The sequence below is a fragment of the Balaenoptera acutorostrata genome, chromosome 5, assembly GCF_949987535.1.
Source record: "Balaenoptera acutorostrata chromosome 5, mBalAcu1.1, whole genome shotgun sequence".
NCBI classification, from domain to species: domain Eukaryota; kingdom Metazoa; phylum Chordata; class Mammalia; order Artiodactyla; family Balaenopteridae; genus Balaenoptera; species Balaenoptera acutorostrata.
In genome coordinates, this window is record NC_080068.1 from 113040378 (window position 1) to 113056662 (window position 16285).

The following is a 16285-nucleotide window of genomic DNA, read 5'->3' on the forward strand; positions in this document are numbered from 1 at the left end:
ATGTTTTTTTTTCTTTTGGCCACACTGGGCGGCATGCAGGATCTTAGTTCCCCCACCAGGGATTGAACCCGAGCCCCCCTGCAGTGGAAGCCCAGAGTCTTAACCACTGGACCGCCGGGGAATTCCAAAATAACATTTTTTTGAATATTATGTATAATAATACTTACATATCGCTAACATTCAGTGTTTTTATTTTTTCCCTCATGTGAGATTCAGGCTATAAGAATTTGGTGAAAGAAAACTGAAATCATCTGATGGCTGACCATATCCTATAGGAACAACCTATACGCCTCAGCTAGTTAATTTTTTCCTCCTTAAAATTCTGTATGATTTCTCTTATTTTCCAATTTGAGAAAAAAGCAAAAACATGGTAGTTAACTTAAGAAAGAGTAAAATGAAAGGCCCCATATGTTTATAATACTTAACCTGGCATTGTTTGAACAGTGAATACAAATTCATAATGATTGTGAATGTGCTATTTCCAAATAAGCCTCACTGAAGGATATAATAAATCAGATAATATCTTAATCCACAGAAAATTACTTTTGGATCAATTCAATTTCCTATACTATGCTAGGAACGAACTAAGTTTACTATTCATATTATGATTTATTAGAACCCTTGACAAACCCAAAATAGATGGATTTATTTTTTCTTAACTGAAGATGTTCCATTAAAGACAAATTAAAACAATGTGCTAGAGATTTATTCAAACAAATGTCCAGTTACCTTTCAATTGGAAAGGTACTGAACAAACAAATTCTTTGAAAGGCAAGATATTATTTTATATCATTGGATCATTTATGTAGACCCCATTATAAATATCTCTGATGCCCACACCTCGGAAACTTTGTAAAAACAATTCTTTGGAGTGTGTGAGTAGCCTGCCTCGCAGACAGATTTCCAAGGGAACTGACTTGAGGCTGTATTTTTCTAGAAAGTCTTGTTTGGTGATGTTATAAACCACAATATTGAAATGGTTAGAGCTCCTTTCCCTGGTTAGAACTTTAAGAGCTCTTGGTCATAGTGTGAAATCTGAGCCTTCCAAATGTTAAAGGAAGGCATGACAAACACATGAAAAAAAAAAAAAGAAAAAAACCTTTTTAAAAAAATTCCAGATTTCCTGCTCTTTGTGGTAGCGGCAACATTTATTTTGCCACCAACAAGTCTGTTAAGGTTGGATGCAACTGGCTAAGCCCTAGTTTCATGCAGTCTGAATACTCGTCAGCACTCTGGGTCCAGTAATGGTTGCTATGCTTTTCCCTTCAAAATGTGACCCACAAATGTTTAAAAGAAAAGTATAATTCATGAGTTATTCATTTATCCTGCACCCACCAAAAGTAGTTTGTAAGGAGTTATTTGATGTATAAGAAGTCAAATAGTCCTTGTTTGATAAAGGAAGGAGGAATGTAATTTGAATAGGTTCCCATCCAGTCTGAGGCTGTGTGTCCTGAGTGAGAATGGGTTTTATATCTGCCTCGTGTTGAGTTTGCTGACTCCTGGTCATGGGCACATCTCCCCCCAGTTATCCCAACCTTCTCAAGGGGAGATAATGGAAAGCATAAAGGACTGTATCAACTAAGCCAAGATCTCAATTACGAGACCACTGTGGCGTGTACGAGGTGGGCCAGAGTGCTGGCATAGTGGGAAGGGTGGCACGGTAAGAGGTAACGGAGTATGACTAACAACCCATCCCCACCCTACTTGTCTAGACATTCACTTGGCCAATTTCTTTTCCTTTCTTTTCCTTTCCTGTGTTTCTTTTCCTTTCAGTTTCAGCTCAAAGTCATCCTTGACCCCAAGGCAGAGAGGAGCCTTCCTGTACGCATCTTAACCAATGCACTTACTCTCTTTATTAATAATTGTGCCTTTATCTGCCTTTCTCCATCCCTGGGCTAAAAGCTCCTTGTTAAAACCCCTTGCTGGGCTTCCCTGGTGGCGCAGTGGTTAAGAATCCGCCTGCCAATGCAGGGGACACGGGTTCGAGCCCTGGTCCGGGAAGATCCCACATGCCGCGGAGCAGCTAAGCCCGTGTGCCACAACTACTGATCCTGCGCTCTAGAGCCCACGAGCCACAACTACTGAAGCCCGTGCGCCTAGAGCCCGTGCTCCACAACAAGAGAAGCCACCGCAACGAGAAGCCTGGGCACGGCAACGAAGAGTAGCCCCTGCTCACCGCAACTAGAGAAAGCCTGCGTGCAGTAACAATAGACCCAACGTAGCCAAAAATAAATAAATAAAATAAAACCCCTTGCTATATCCTAGTATCTTTACTAGATATCAGTATTTACCATGGAATAGAGGCTCCAAATTAATTGTTGATTAATATAATTAATAAATGAATAGCAATTGGATTATAAAACACAGAGGATGTAGGTTTTAATGATATAGCTTTCTTGGCTAGGTAGCTAGGTAGCTTTCTTTGGGTCAAGTACTTTTTGGGCTTCTGTAGGCCTTTGGGCTATAAAGAAGAGTCAAGTCCCAGAAGTTTTTGAGGTTTGTGTGGAATAAGGTACATATTTAGCATTGAGGACAATTTTGCTTCTGGAGACTTAGTCAAGTGGGGGCATAAAGCATGGAACTTAGATCTTGGTTGACTCTACACAGAGGAAAAAGGAATCTACAGATTTCCCTCTAGGTTTTCTAGTCCAGCTCACTAAGATATTAAAGAATAGGGATCCAGGCCAACTTGCTTACTAGGAATAAAGACTGCATATGATTGGAGCATTTTTTGTGTTATATCTCTTAGAGAGCAGAATGTGGTGGAGAAATAGAAAATTAAAAATCCCCAAACTTACAGTAATGTTATACATGAAATCTGTTTGAAATTAGCGTCTATGTTCTAAATATATCTCACATAGCCAAGGACCTCAGTAATATTTTACTGCATGTTCCTTTTAATAATAGAAAAATAATTGTTTCTATGTGCTAGCTTTCAGTTTTTAAGTATCTTGAAAGAGAAAAGTACAAAAGCTGATATGTGTGTGTGTGTGTCTGCATGTGTGTGTATGAGGTAGATTTAGCAAATAAACTGCCTTAAGAGGCATAAACAAAAGATGGATTTTGACACCACTTGAATCTCCTACAAAAAACCCAATGATGAAAGTCGTATTTCAACACGTGTAGCTCAGTTCTGAAAAGCCAGAATCGCTGGCCATGTGTTAATTGATCGAACATGGTTTAATAAGCTTAAGTTTGGAGGGAAAAAGCTAACGTTACCAATAAATTTTAGATATAATCAAGTAATTCGGTTTCTACTGTTCATAGTTGGTATGTTTTATTAGATGAAATTTAAATGGCAGAATGTTTCTATATATATAGCAGGATGTGTTATAAAAATGACTGAAAGTGATTCCAAAAATTGTCATTTGTGAATGTGTCATGCTGAAGCTTTTCTTGTTCTTTTTATTATGAAAGGATTGAAAGAAAGGATCTTTTTTGGTGTCAGAGTAAATTTTCCTTCAGTCCTCTTCTATTTAAATATTTGCCTTTTTCCATACACCACATTTAGTGTTTCTTTACAATTACAATTTCTGTAAAACTTGTTTTCCCTTTGTTTAATATTCTGTTTTTCTGAATGTCCTCCTTCTAAATTTAATGCCATTTCTATTTCTCTCCCTTCTTTCCTAATTTTTCTTTTTTCTGATCCCTCTTCCTTCAGCCCAGACCTCAATTTCTATTCTCAGCTCTCTTAAGCAATATTGTTGATCTCAGCTCCTCCAGTATTTTGTAAGATTGATTTTCAGAGATACATATATTTAATATGGGAGTCTCTGCACCATATGTAGTAAACGGAAACAAGTAAAATAAAGAATAACCTTTGGCCCTTGTAGTCCTTGAGGTCCAGGTGGTCCAGGGGGACCCTAAATCCAGAAAAGACAAAGTTTTAAAGTTTTAAAAGATAGTATCTGTAATAAAATGTATGCTTTAAATACTAAGTACACTCCACACCTCCCTAATTTCTATCATAATCAAATATCCTCCAGTATTGATTTGCAAAGAGGAAACATTTCACTGGTTAAGGAATTATAAAAACTACCTACTTATATGCAGAAAAAAATCAACACATTTAGGTTAAAATAATGCTCTAGATTTGATTTATAAGACAATGTAAAATTGCTGCCATGTCCCACATACATCTTTCGGGGTTGAATTAGCTTCCTAATATTTCCTGTGTTTCTAGAAACACTTCTCTCCTCCCCCCCACAAAGGCTTTGATTTCCCAAACACTAAAGAACAAAGCCATATTATTAAGATAAAGCCAAAGACTTTTAAGAAAAATAACAATAAGATTTTTTTTGACTTTTTTTACTAAGCAGACAAAGTGATTCAACTGGGGCAAATGTTGTAAAAGGTTATTAATATAAGAAAACACAACATTAAATATCAGATAAAAACAATGGCTACATTAGTACTATTATGACCGGCATGCATCAACACCGAATACAAAGTCACAAACCACAGAAATCATGCAATAGGAGTTACCGTGACTGTTAAGGTGGTAATCCTCTGTTGGGAAAATGTATTGATAAAGACAGAGTTACCTAATTTGTGTGCCAAAGTACAGTAATACATTTCTGAAATAAGATTTTGAATATATTTTGGCAAGACTGATGTCTTATAAGGAATTGACAAGATCCTGAAAACATATCTTATCTTCAGACGAATACCATAGATTGTAAAAATTATTTTAAAAATTATTTTTAGAATTTTATTTAAAAATCTATGGATAAAGAAAAAAGAAATGTCAAAATTTTAATTCACTGACTTAAATTATGAAGTAAAATAGTGTACACTGGTGGCTTGTCAGCGTAATTGGGAGCTGAGAAACCTTCCTATTCATAAAAGCTCTATTTCTAGAGCACTTTGATTAGAGAAAACGGAAATATCTAATTGTATAAGTAATATTTTTTTCTTTTAGTTTGTATCTCATTTGGTGCATTATAATTAGCTTGTGTGTGTCTGTGTGTTTGTGTGTGTCTGTGTGTGTGTGCCACGACTAAGACAGGAATTGACACGGGATTCACCTTGTTTCTTAATGTAAAGGGCTTGAATACTGTACCAAAATATATTCTCTCAAAGCATGAATCTCTAAAACAACCAATCCCCAATCCACAAACCATTTTTGTATTAAGATTTTCTAGTCTAAGTGCTGTACAAAAAGTTCTGTAAGGCCTGTACCACTTTATGCGATTTTAGGGGAGAGAACATTTTCCATTAGGAGCTCTGGTCCTAGACAAACACTGTCCAATTACATGTAAACTTGTGACTATCGGTTTAACTCCACCTTTTTGTCTTCCACTGCTCCCTTCCAACTTCTAATGCAAGGTGTTGGTTCTGTTTTTTATTGTCGTTGTTGTAAAAAATAATCTTAACATCATCTACCCATCTCACTTCAAACACTTGAGTTTTTAGTGATATGGTGCGTCATTCCTTAGAAAACAATATATTTATGCACGTGCACAGATGGTTCAAGTTTGTATTCCATGATAACATCAGTCACGGTCATTACAGCTTCAGAGAAAACAGGGTAGGAAAAAATAACCAGTGCTTCTAATATAGAAGGCAAAATGGCCACAAAATGGGACAAGTTTATAAAAAAGTCAAAGCCCAGATTTTTATACCATCATATCTATGTAACATAAGGCACCACTTATTTTATTCTTAAGGGATTCACCTAAAGCAAGAGTTGAATTTACGGTTATGAGAAAGCTACTTCTTTGCTCCTATATGGGTAGATGAGTCATTTTAAAAAGGCTATTAGAAAATTATAGAGTAGAAATAATTTCTTTATCATTACTTTCCAATTATAAATTACATTTTTAACTAGACAGCAAAAACATAAAACCTTAGAGAGGGAAGGAGTTTAAAATTTAAAGTCTCAGAGGTTTTCCAACCTGAGCCATGTATGATTCATTTCCCACCTAAGCACAAAACTAGCTTGTCTTTTTGAAAGTTCAAGGATAACAACATATTTTAAAATGAGTTGCCTAAATAAAAGAACATTATTATTGGAAACTGAACTATAACAGAAGGGGTTTAAATAAGCTTGTTAAATAACTATATTTGTGAGGCCTAAAAATTATACAGGGCAGGTTCCAACCAGTTAACAGAACAACAAATGATAGAAAACTAAGCTAACTACTCAAAATCATAGTTTTAACTGCCATCTTGGAGAACCAGTGTGCAGACACTCAGAGACGTCCTAAAGATGTTGGCTCACTTTGGATTTCTTGTATCTGGTTCCTCTAAGTTAAAACTACATAAACTCAGCAGGGTGCTCTGTTGAACTTCAGTAATGATTTGAAAACCAGAATTTTTGGTAGTGATGGAGAAAGACATGTCATTCTCTACTGAGGCACGATGTGAAATGGGAGGCATGAGTTAAAGAAGCTGTAAATTGGTTGAAGGCTAGCAGGATGCTTTGTGATTTATTCTCTGAGATGCTTATGTGAAGGTCTTTAGAATTAAAAATTATTTTCTTTCACGTCTCATAATGATGCAAGCTTAAAATCACCCCTGATTTACACTAGAGAAGAGGTTTAGTTTATATGGTGTTGAGAAATTTTAAAAGCTTGAGGTAGGAAACGAAAGGTTTTACTGCTAATTGTGGAAACATAACTACCTTAAATAAAAATCAAAATAAACGGCTTATGACAAATGCTCATGTAAATACGGGCATACCTCAGATATTGCGGGTTAGGGTTTCAGACCACTGAAATAAAGTGAATGTCATAATAAAGCAAGTCACACAAATTTTGGTTTCCCAGTGCATATAAAAGTTTTGTTTAAACTGTAATATAGTCTATTAAGTGTGCAATAGCATTATGTCTAAAAAAAGTGTACATACCCTAATCGAAAAATACTTTATTGCTCGAGGATATATTGCACAACACAGGGAATATAGCCAATATTTTATAATAACTATAAATAAAGTATAACCTTTAAAAACTGTAAATCACTATATGTATTGCTCACCTGTAACTTACATAATATTGTACATCAACTATACTTCAATAAAAAAAAGTTTATTGCTAAAAAAATGCTAACCATCATCTGAGCCTTCAGAGAATCATAGTCTTTTTGCAATAGTAACATCAAAGATCGCTGGTCACAGGGAATTCCCTGGTGGTCCAGTGGTTAGGACTCAGCCCTTTCACTGCCATGGGCCCAGGTTTGATCCCCGGTTGGGGAACTAAGATCCTGCAAGCCATGCGGCGCAGCCAGGGAAAAAAAAAAAAAGATCACAGATCACCATAACAAATATAATCAAAATTAACAAATTCGAAATGTTGTGAGAATTACCAAAATGTGGCAGAGAGACATGAAGTGAGCAAATGCGGTTGGAAAAGTGGAACCAATAGACTTGCTTGGCACAGGGTTGCCATAAACTTTCCATTTGTAAAAAAATGCAGTATCTTCAAATTGCAATAAAAGGAGGTATGCCTGTAACAATTTTCAGTAGAGGCAAGAGTAAAATTTTATATCTCTAAGTGATATTTTTATAATTGTAATATACACTTATTTATCTAAGTATCCAGATTTTGGGGCAGATTTTTTTTAGAGGAGGCAATAGTGAAATGGAATTTGCAAAACTGAATATCCATCACTGGTTAGAGAACTAGAAGAACAAATGTCTATTCCTTCCTCTCAATCTAATGGCTATTTAGTTTAATTTATTTATTAGGGACTCTTAATTCACTAGAGTACTATATTGGAAAAACAAATAGTTTTGAAGTGAAAAAAAAAAACTATAAGCTATTTACAAGCACAATACGTAGTTGCCTAAACAACCCCCTAAGAATAACAAATGTTTAGGTTGAGGTATAATCATGAACTAGTTGGCTGTGATGGATGTTGACTGGTTTACAGTCATATAGAACTTGAGGTGAAAAAAGAAACTGAGCACATCTATTCTTTCATATCAAGATGTAGGTGTTAGATTTTTTTAAAAAGTACAGTGCGTTTTGGCACATCAACAAAGAGTATTCAGGAGCTCCTAAAAAAATAACCCTAAGCATAATATTAGACTTTATGGACTCTTAGAAAAACTCCATTCCAAATCGTCCTCATTTTACACATCAGATCAATGAAATATAGATACATTATGTGATTTCCCCAAAGTGACTCAGCTAGTTAGTAACAGAGGGGAAATCAAAGCAGATTTCAGTTTTAGACTGAGGGTAGCTTGCTTCATGCCAGGCTCTGTTCATGTAAAGGCTTTAAAACTCTTCCACAGTCTTTCCAGAAAATGGCCATGGCCAATAACATAGGAGCATATCTTGAAAGATAAGAGAGTGGACACCTCTTCAAGGCAGTAGTAAGAATTATGGTGCCATTGGAAGCAGTTTAAGGGAAATTTACAATATTGCTAATAAAGTTGAAAAATGTGACCCTATATTTTAGAAGTAAGAACACTGACAACATAGTAAGTAACAAAAATGTCCTGTTCTTTCTCTTTCTTTATACACGCAGTTATCAACTTGCGGGAAAAAGGGAACAATTTAGAAAACTGATTCTAGAATTTGACAATAGCCCAGAGGCTACTGCTTGAGTCTAGGCCACTTGCACTGAGGAACCCTAATTCAAGCTGTTGACTGAACACACTGCCCAAGTAATGTTTCTCTAAGCAGTAAGCATGTGTCTCTATGTGCTTTACCAGAAGAAAAAGAATAAAAAGAACAGAAAAATACAAAGCTGAAGATAGATTCTGTAAAAACTATTTAATAAATGCTTTACTATTTAAAAATGATAGTTGTAACAAAGGACCCATAGAAATGTAGATCTACCATAATTAGATAATGTTAGTGAAATCATATGGGTGGAAAAAAAAATCAAACAAGTACAAAATGGAAAATATTTAAAACAACTAATTTGGCTTTCAAGCAAAAAAATGGATTGTGCATATGAATGAAGTATACTTACTAATTCAACCAATAAGTTTATTTAATATTTACATGCCTAGACCTGGGTCAGACACATTGGGGGAGACAAAATAAGTATAAGATGAGTTTCTTGTCAACAAGTAATTTACAATCTGGTAAGAGGCAAAACTAAAGTAAATTATGGAATTTGAGAATAATTAAATGTTAAACTACTGGGTCCTGACTGGTAATATTTAAAAGGATTCAGAGGAGAAATTCATCTGGGTGGCAGCAGTGAATTGTTGGATAGGATTTAGATGGATGAATGAAAGAAAAAGGATGAACCAGGAAAAAAGATGGTTATTTTTTATAGATATGATAAATATGTTGTGGAGAAATAAAAAATTCTGTACAGGAAAGGCAGGGTTATAGGGCCTTAAAAGTCAGATGGAGAAGTTTGGGCTTGATAGAGTAGGCAAGAGCGTCACTTAGGTTTCCGAACAGATTAGAGTCATCAAAATAGTGATAGTTTAGGAAAATTACCCTTGGAGTGGTATATAGGAATGGATTAGAAGAGCAAGGAGGCACTAGGGGTAGAGGAGTTGGTTAAGGGCTCGTTGCAGTGTTAGATCTGATATAAACAACATGTAGACCTAGCTGGGAACGGAGGGAGTGGGGCAGCCTCAAGAGATACTTTGAAAAAGGAAACAGCAGCTTCTGGTGAGATATAAAGGATGAAGGACAAAGAATAGTTTTTAAATGACACTAAAGTTTCCATCTCAAGAAATTAGAAAACTTATGGTTTCATTAACAGAAACTGGTTAGTTAGGAAGGGGAATCATTTGGTAGGTGTGAAAGGTAACCAGTATAATTGTATGTATTGGTGGAAGTTGACAAGGCAGTGTTGCATCCATAGTGGAAATATTCCTGGACAGCTAGAGGTATATGCAGATCAGACCTGGAGGTGAAAGATTTGGAAGGCACAATGTGAAAGAACACAAAGGGAGTGACTGTACCAAGAAAAGATCAGAGACTTGAGAATACCCAAAATTAGGGGGTGGACAGAGAAATTGGAAATATTAAAATGGAGTGGATCCATCGAAGAAGAAAACTGGAAGAAATGAGAGTAGAAGGTTGGAGAAACCAGAAAGAAAGAGTTTCAAAAGGAAGGTGGTTTAGTATAATGTCACATAAAAGTCAAGAGTGATGAGTACCATGGGCTTGACCTAGAGGTTACTGTTGACCTTTACAAGAGAAAATTCAACAAAATAATGGTACAAGCTACAACACAGGAGTCTAAGTATGAAGAGGATAAATAGGAAGCAGAGGTGATGGAGACAAGCCACACAGTCTATGGCTTTTTATTAACGGAAGAAAAAGAATTGAACAGGAGCAGTAGCAAGAAATACCTATAAAAGACTTATTATGTGCTAGGCACTGTTCTAAGTGTATAATATGTACTTAGTCATCTACTCACAACAACCCTAGCTCATGCACCACTTAGTAAGCAAGAGATTTGAACCCAGGCAGCTCAAACTCCAGAGCCACAGGGCTCTTAATGGCTTTGCTAGGTTCACGTATCAAGCAAGGAGACAAAGCTTGGCAAAACCAGTACAAGATTTAAGATAAGACTGACTAAAGCACACCTGAAGGTAGAAGGGAAAGAGAAGGAACGATTGAAAAATGCTAGGAAATAAAGAGGATAAACTGGGGCAGGGAGAAGAAGATGGGTTCAGGAGATCAGGGAGAAGGTGTGCTTTGAGCAGTGGAGCCCTCTGAGATCTGAGGGGGGGGGGGTGGAAGCTGATATTTACACACATTACAAGGGTCTCATCAGTGTCAGTGTCTGTGTCAGGGCAGGGAGCAGTCACTTGCCTGCAAGGCTTCGTGGAGGTTGCCGTTGTAGTCTATGATCTCGGTGGCTCCTTGATCTCCCTTTTGACCAGGTGGACCCTATGAAAAAATCAGCCAAGAGAACGTCATGGGGGTTGGGCTAGGATGAAGAAGGGACTGTGGCGAAAACAGAAATAGCAGCAAACAGCTCTCTCTGACCATCGATTCCCGACTAAGGCCCAAATGTACTTTAGAATAAATAATCATGTTCAAAGTTTGTCCTTATTTCAAAGGAGGCAAACTACTTCTAACTTCCTGTCTGTGGTAGGTTAAATATATTAAATTGGATAAAAAAGAAATACAATTCAATCTCAAAAGCTGCTTCCTAAAAATTATAATGTGTAGGCTAATCTGATTTGACTTGCAAAATTTTGTTGGCTTTATCTACATTTATTAAAGCAACTCTTTTTTTTTTAAATTTTTTTTTTATAGCTACTTTATTTATTTATTTATTTATTTTTGGCTGTGTTGGGTCTTCGGTTCGTGCGAGGGCTTTCTCTAGTTGCGGCAAGTGGGGGCCACTCTTCATCGCGGTGCGGGGACCGCTCTTCATCGCGGTGCGCGGGCCTTTCACTATCGCGGCCCCTCCCGTTGCGGGGCACAGGCTCCAGACGCGCAGGCTCAGTAGTTGTGGCTCACGGGCCCAGCTGCTCCGTGGCATGTGGGATCTTCCCAGACCAGGGCTCGAACCCGTGTCCCCTGCATTAGCAGGCAGATTCTCAACCACTGCACCACCAGGGAAGCCCTAAAGCAACACTTGACCTCTTTCTCCTCATCTACACCTCATAGATTGCTTCTTCATTTTTTAAGAAGATGGAACACTGTACTGTAGGAAATGCTTGGCTTTCCTAACAGGAATAGAATTCCATTAAAATGGAAGCAAATAGGGAACAAATACATATATATTTTTTTGAACAGTACCTGTAAGGAGGGAACAAATATTTTTAAGATGTCTATCCTACTCAGTAGCTCTGCCACTGAATTTCCATTAGTCATGTCCTAATTCCCTGCCTGTGCTTTAAAAAGGTTCTGAAAATATGGACTATTGCTTTCTTTTTAATTGAGTTAATTGAAAAGTGGAAAGTTCTGTTAGGTGGATGGCTATGGGCTTGCTATTGCTCATTTGGCAGAGGGGAAGTAGACAGAACGAGTTCTTTAGACCTTCTCCTTATGGGCTTATCTTACGTGTTCCAGTCTACATACTCAGTGCTCCTGGTGACTGCAATGAAAAATAAGAAGAAAAGGGGGAGTAGCAGGAATAGTCACAGAAGTCTATCTCAGGTGCTATTGTTGGGTATTATTAGTCCAAGTGCATTGTGAAAAGCCACATAGACACACACTTCAAATCTAGGCTCATTGGAGGCCAAAAGAGTAGAGGAGACACACTCACCCTTGGTCCCAGGGCTCCAGAGTCCCCTTTGTCTCCACGGTCACCCTTTCCCCAGTGAAAAGAGAAGAAAACCGAGTTAGTAGTGAGGCCAACAGTCCAGAAATATCTCAGATCTAAGGATGTATTTAATACCATACAGCAACACTTTTAATATGAACTTCTGAAGTGGAAAATAACAACTAGAAATACAATAACCACTGACATGGCAAATGCTTCTTTAAGATGCCCCCTGAAGTGAATTAAACTTCCCCCTTCAGATGACAGAGTATCTTGAAACAACAATACATATGGTAACTTGCTTCCTCGGGATCTTGAAAAGCAAAGCAAGTGGTTTCTATGACACCCAAAGTAAGATTTTACCTCTCAGATTGAGCCATGTTCTTGCCTGTATATGAAGAGATTGGGGGCAAGGGGGAAAAGAGCCAACCAATTAACTGGGTTGTCTGCTCTCTGAGAAGAAGAAGTGTAGATAATAAGGACAAGGAAGGAAGAGAGATCAATGGATAGCTCATTCTAGGGAGATTAGGAGGGAAAGGTCACCAGCTGGGCCTCCCTCTGATGACGAGGATCTAAGGAAAAGTTTTCTATAGGTACAGGTCTCTTAGTCCTCAGAAAGTGCTGAAGCGGACAGCAGCTAGCTGGGCCAGGTTGGCGGGGCTGAAGGTCAAGATCTGGGCAAACACAGCTTTCTCTTTTTTTCAACGCAATATGAAAAGTCTCTAAACGTCCATTTATGGTGTGATGACTATTTCCCATCCCCACCAAGAGACACCAGGAATCATCTAAACCTCAAACTGCAAATGCATCACTGAGAACACTTGAAATTTTCAGAATTCTAAACAGAAATTTTGGAGAAGAGATTTGAACGTGGGTAGATTTGAAGGTTCTTTAAAATAGCCTAAAATTTACAGGGCCCTTTTCCTAAATAGAATTCAAAGCATTTTTATATGTCTTTCTACATATTCTTATAAACTGGATAAGGACCAATGAAGATGAGCAGGAAAAGGGATTATAATTTTTCTATCCACATTATGCTAATAACATTGACCATAGTAATAAAATTTCACTATGAATGGGGAATTATTAATTCCTGCTGTTTTCCCCATTTTCCACATTATTAGCATGATTAATAACATGATTAATAACATGATTCTGCTAGTAGTATATAGATTATTGCAGGTACTATATAAAGAGCATGATAAAGGAGAGAATTTCAATTGGTGGTGAAATTTTAATGGAATGAAGGGAGTCAACTGACTTAAAAGCAAAGTATAATCTGAACATTTATCACAAAGATAGCCAGGAAATAAAAAATAAGATTATACTGTATATAATTTAAGTAAAGTACTTAATTTTTTCCAAATAAGCTATACATATGAAACAGGAAATACCATTTCTCATAAAGAAAGGTCTGAAGCACAAGAACACAAAAACAAACAAGATGAAACAAACCAACTGTTCTGAGATATCATCATAGGGATGAAATTACTGCAATCCCAGTGTGTGAAAGAGTTTAATCTAAAACATGATTCTCTGTGGAAGAGGCACATGTTACATGATGGCCTCATGTTACATTAAAATGGTTACCCGGTTACTGACCTTTGACCCCTTTGGGCCTCTAGTTCCTGATTCACCTTGTTTCCCCTATTATAGAAGAATATGAAGATGAAAAAGAGAAAATGACAGAGGGAGATAAGAACAGAAAAAAAAGAAATTAGCAGTGACTCAGAATAATAAAGAAAAATGGAAACACTTTATTTTAACTGCCTCAATATATGACTATATAATGTAGGCTGTTACAACACTGAACATAAGTATTATCACCGTATCATTAGTTCACTCCCTGGTCTCTCTACCAACCTTCATGCCATTATAATTTTGAAGACTGCCCACCCATCAGCGGATGGGAAGAGTTCTGTGACTAATTCTCATTAGTCTCAACAGTGTTTGCATAAATTTCCTTTTCATCAAAGAGTAAATCATTTCCTGTGTCTCTAGGTTGGATTATTAAAATAAAGTGTTACCATACTAGTTTGCAGGAAGTTTAGAGGAATAGATTGAACAGTCAAATAAATCCTTAGCTCTCATATTTTCAAGGTGTTACACACCATCAAATTACCATAGAAACTAACACAGCACGGATCCACATTTTCCTCAGTAGGTTTTAATATACATCGAGTGGTAAGGTGTTAGGTGACAGTACCTCCCGATTTATATTTGGATGTGTTATTAATTTGTTGACTGAACAGAACAGAGTAAACTGGAAAAGTTGAATTGTAAAACCCCTTTTAGAAAATAACGAATTGGTGTGAATTTCAATGAATCATTTGTGATTTTGGCTGTTTTAATACCCCTTGAATAATTTTATTTTAGTTGCATGTTCTAAAGTAAGTGGCACACATTTCCAAACCAGAGAATGTTGTTTTCCAGTGTGAGAATAACTGACCTTTGGTCCAGGGGCTCCAGGCTCCCCTCGATCCCCTCTTCCAGGATGACCTGCCTCCCCACGGTCGCCCTGTCACAAATCGCAAAACAGGTAAATGGCGCCCCCTATCACCCCCAGCTAGTCCCTGTAGGTTAATGAGTGAGTTGAATAAAATCAAAGAAAGCAGAAAGTTACTATTTATTTACCACATACTCAGCATTGTATTAACCTCAACATGGATTATCTCATTTAATAATCAAAATAATTATTCAATGTTTGCATTTTCATTCCCGTTTTATACACAAGGAAATGGTTTGGTAAATGCCTGTCAGATTCCTATGTTGGTAAATGGAAAGACTCTTTTTTTTGGCCGTGCCCTATGTGGGATCATAGTTCCCCGACCAGGGATCGAACCCGTGCTCCCTGCATTGGAAGCTTGGAGTCTTAACCACTGGACTGCTAGGGAAGTCCCAGAAAGACCTTTAAAGGGAATTGATAAGGGCCATCATTAATACCTCACAACAGGCATGGACATAGTTTTCAGTCTGCAGCAACTTTTAAATCTTCCGAAGCATGGCAAAATGGCTAAGTGCCAAGTTTTGTAATTTGATATTCTGGGCTTTACTCCTGGCTCTGGAATACTTACCAGCTCTGTGTTTTGGGGAAAGTTAGTTAAGTTCTGAAAGCCTCAGTTTCCTCTGTAAAATGGAGAAAATTAGAGTACTGGTTTCATAACCTAGAAATGGAAAGTGCTTGGCATGGTACAAGATCCACAGGTGTTACAGCTTTTACTATATTTATAGCTCTGGGAAGGATGAGCATGGTCACTGTCCACAGGGAGCTAGTGCTCTAGTTAGATAAGATCCACATGAACAAAATAGTTAAGAGTTAAGGAGTAATGTAAGGCCATATGTGAGAGAAGAAGAAACTCCACAGGGTTTTCAATGGTCCAGATTGACTTCCTTTTGGTGAGACTTGGGTCATGTCCTGAAGGATGGGGTAGGGTGTATATTATAATTATCACTGTTTATAACTGTGCTATTGATGAGTGCAGGAACTGCACACAACACTTGACATGCATTATCCTATCTAATCCTCAGGACAAATGAGAAAGGTGTTAGTATCCATAGTCTACAGATGAGGAAACTGAAGCTCAGAGAGGTTAAATAACTTGCCCAAAACCTGTAACGTGGGAGAGCTGTAATTTAGAACTGACTGTAGTCAATCTTCAATTTTTGCATAAATGTTTTTGTATGTAAATCTTTTGCACATCTCTGGTCATATTCTTAGGATAAATTCCTACTAGGCAAATGGCTGTGTCAAAAAGTATAAACATTTTAAAAGCTAGCTAATCGTCCTTCAGGAAGACGGTGCTGTTTTACACTCCCTGAACACAGACTTGAGAGTGTTCAGCTTTCTGCACGATGGGTAGAATTTCAATAATCAAACAAGTTTTGATTTCTGGTGATGGTATGTTTATGGATGAGGGAGGCACCCTTCTCACTGAAGGACTGATTCGTCTTGGAAAGGAAAAGAAAAATAGGATTTGGATCTGTTATGGGTGATGTAGGGCTTTAAATTCCAAGATCTTTGTCTGTATCATGCCCACTGTGGGAAGCCTTTGTGGTTTTGCAGGGGAGGTGGGATAGATTAGGGCCAGGATAAAGAAGACTCAGTAGGTTTCTCAGCATGAACCAAAAGGGAGTGGGACAA

At 37.4% G+C, this 16285-nt stretch overlaps 1 protein-coding gene across 1 annotated transcript in view; it reads right to left on the reverse strand.

Annotated features, from left to right (window-relative positions):
• COL25A1 (collagen type XXV alpha 1 chain) overlaps positions 1 to 16285 on the reverse strand; it is a 481522-nt gene that overhangs the window by 35693 nt on the left and 429544 nt on the right. The window contains exons 20-25 of the mRNA XM_007191014.3: positions 14594 to 14662; positions 13747 to 13791; positions 12148 to 12192; positions 10740 to 10817; positions 4486 to 4509; positions 3819 to 3863 (exon numbers count right to left, since the gene is read on the reverse strand). Coding sequence (XP_007191076.1) covers positions 3819 to 3863; positions 4486 to 4509; positions 10740 to 10817; positions 12148 to 12192; positions 13747 to 13791; positions 14594 to 14662 — 306 coding nt within the window. The remainder of the gene's footprint in view (positions 1 to 3818; positions 3864 to 4485; positions 4510 to 10739; positions 10818 to 12147; positions 12193 to 13746; positions 13792 to 14593; positions 14663 to 16285) is intronic.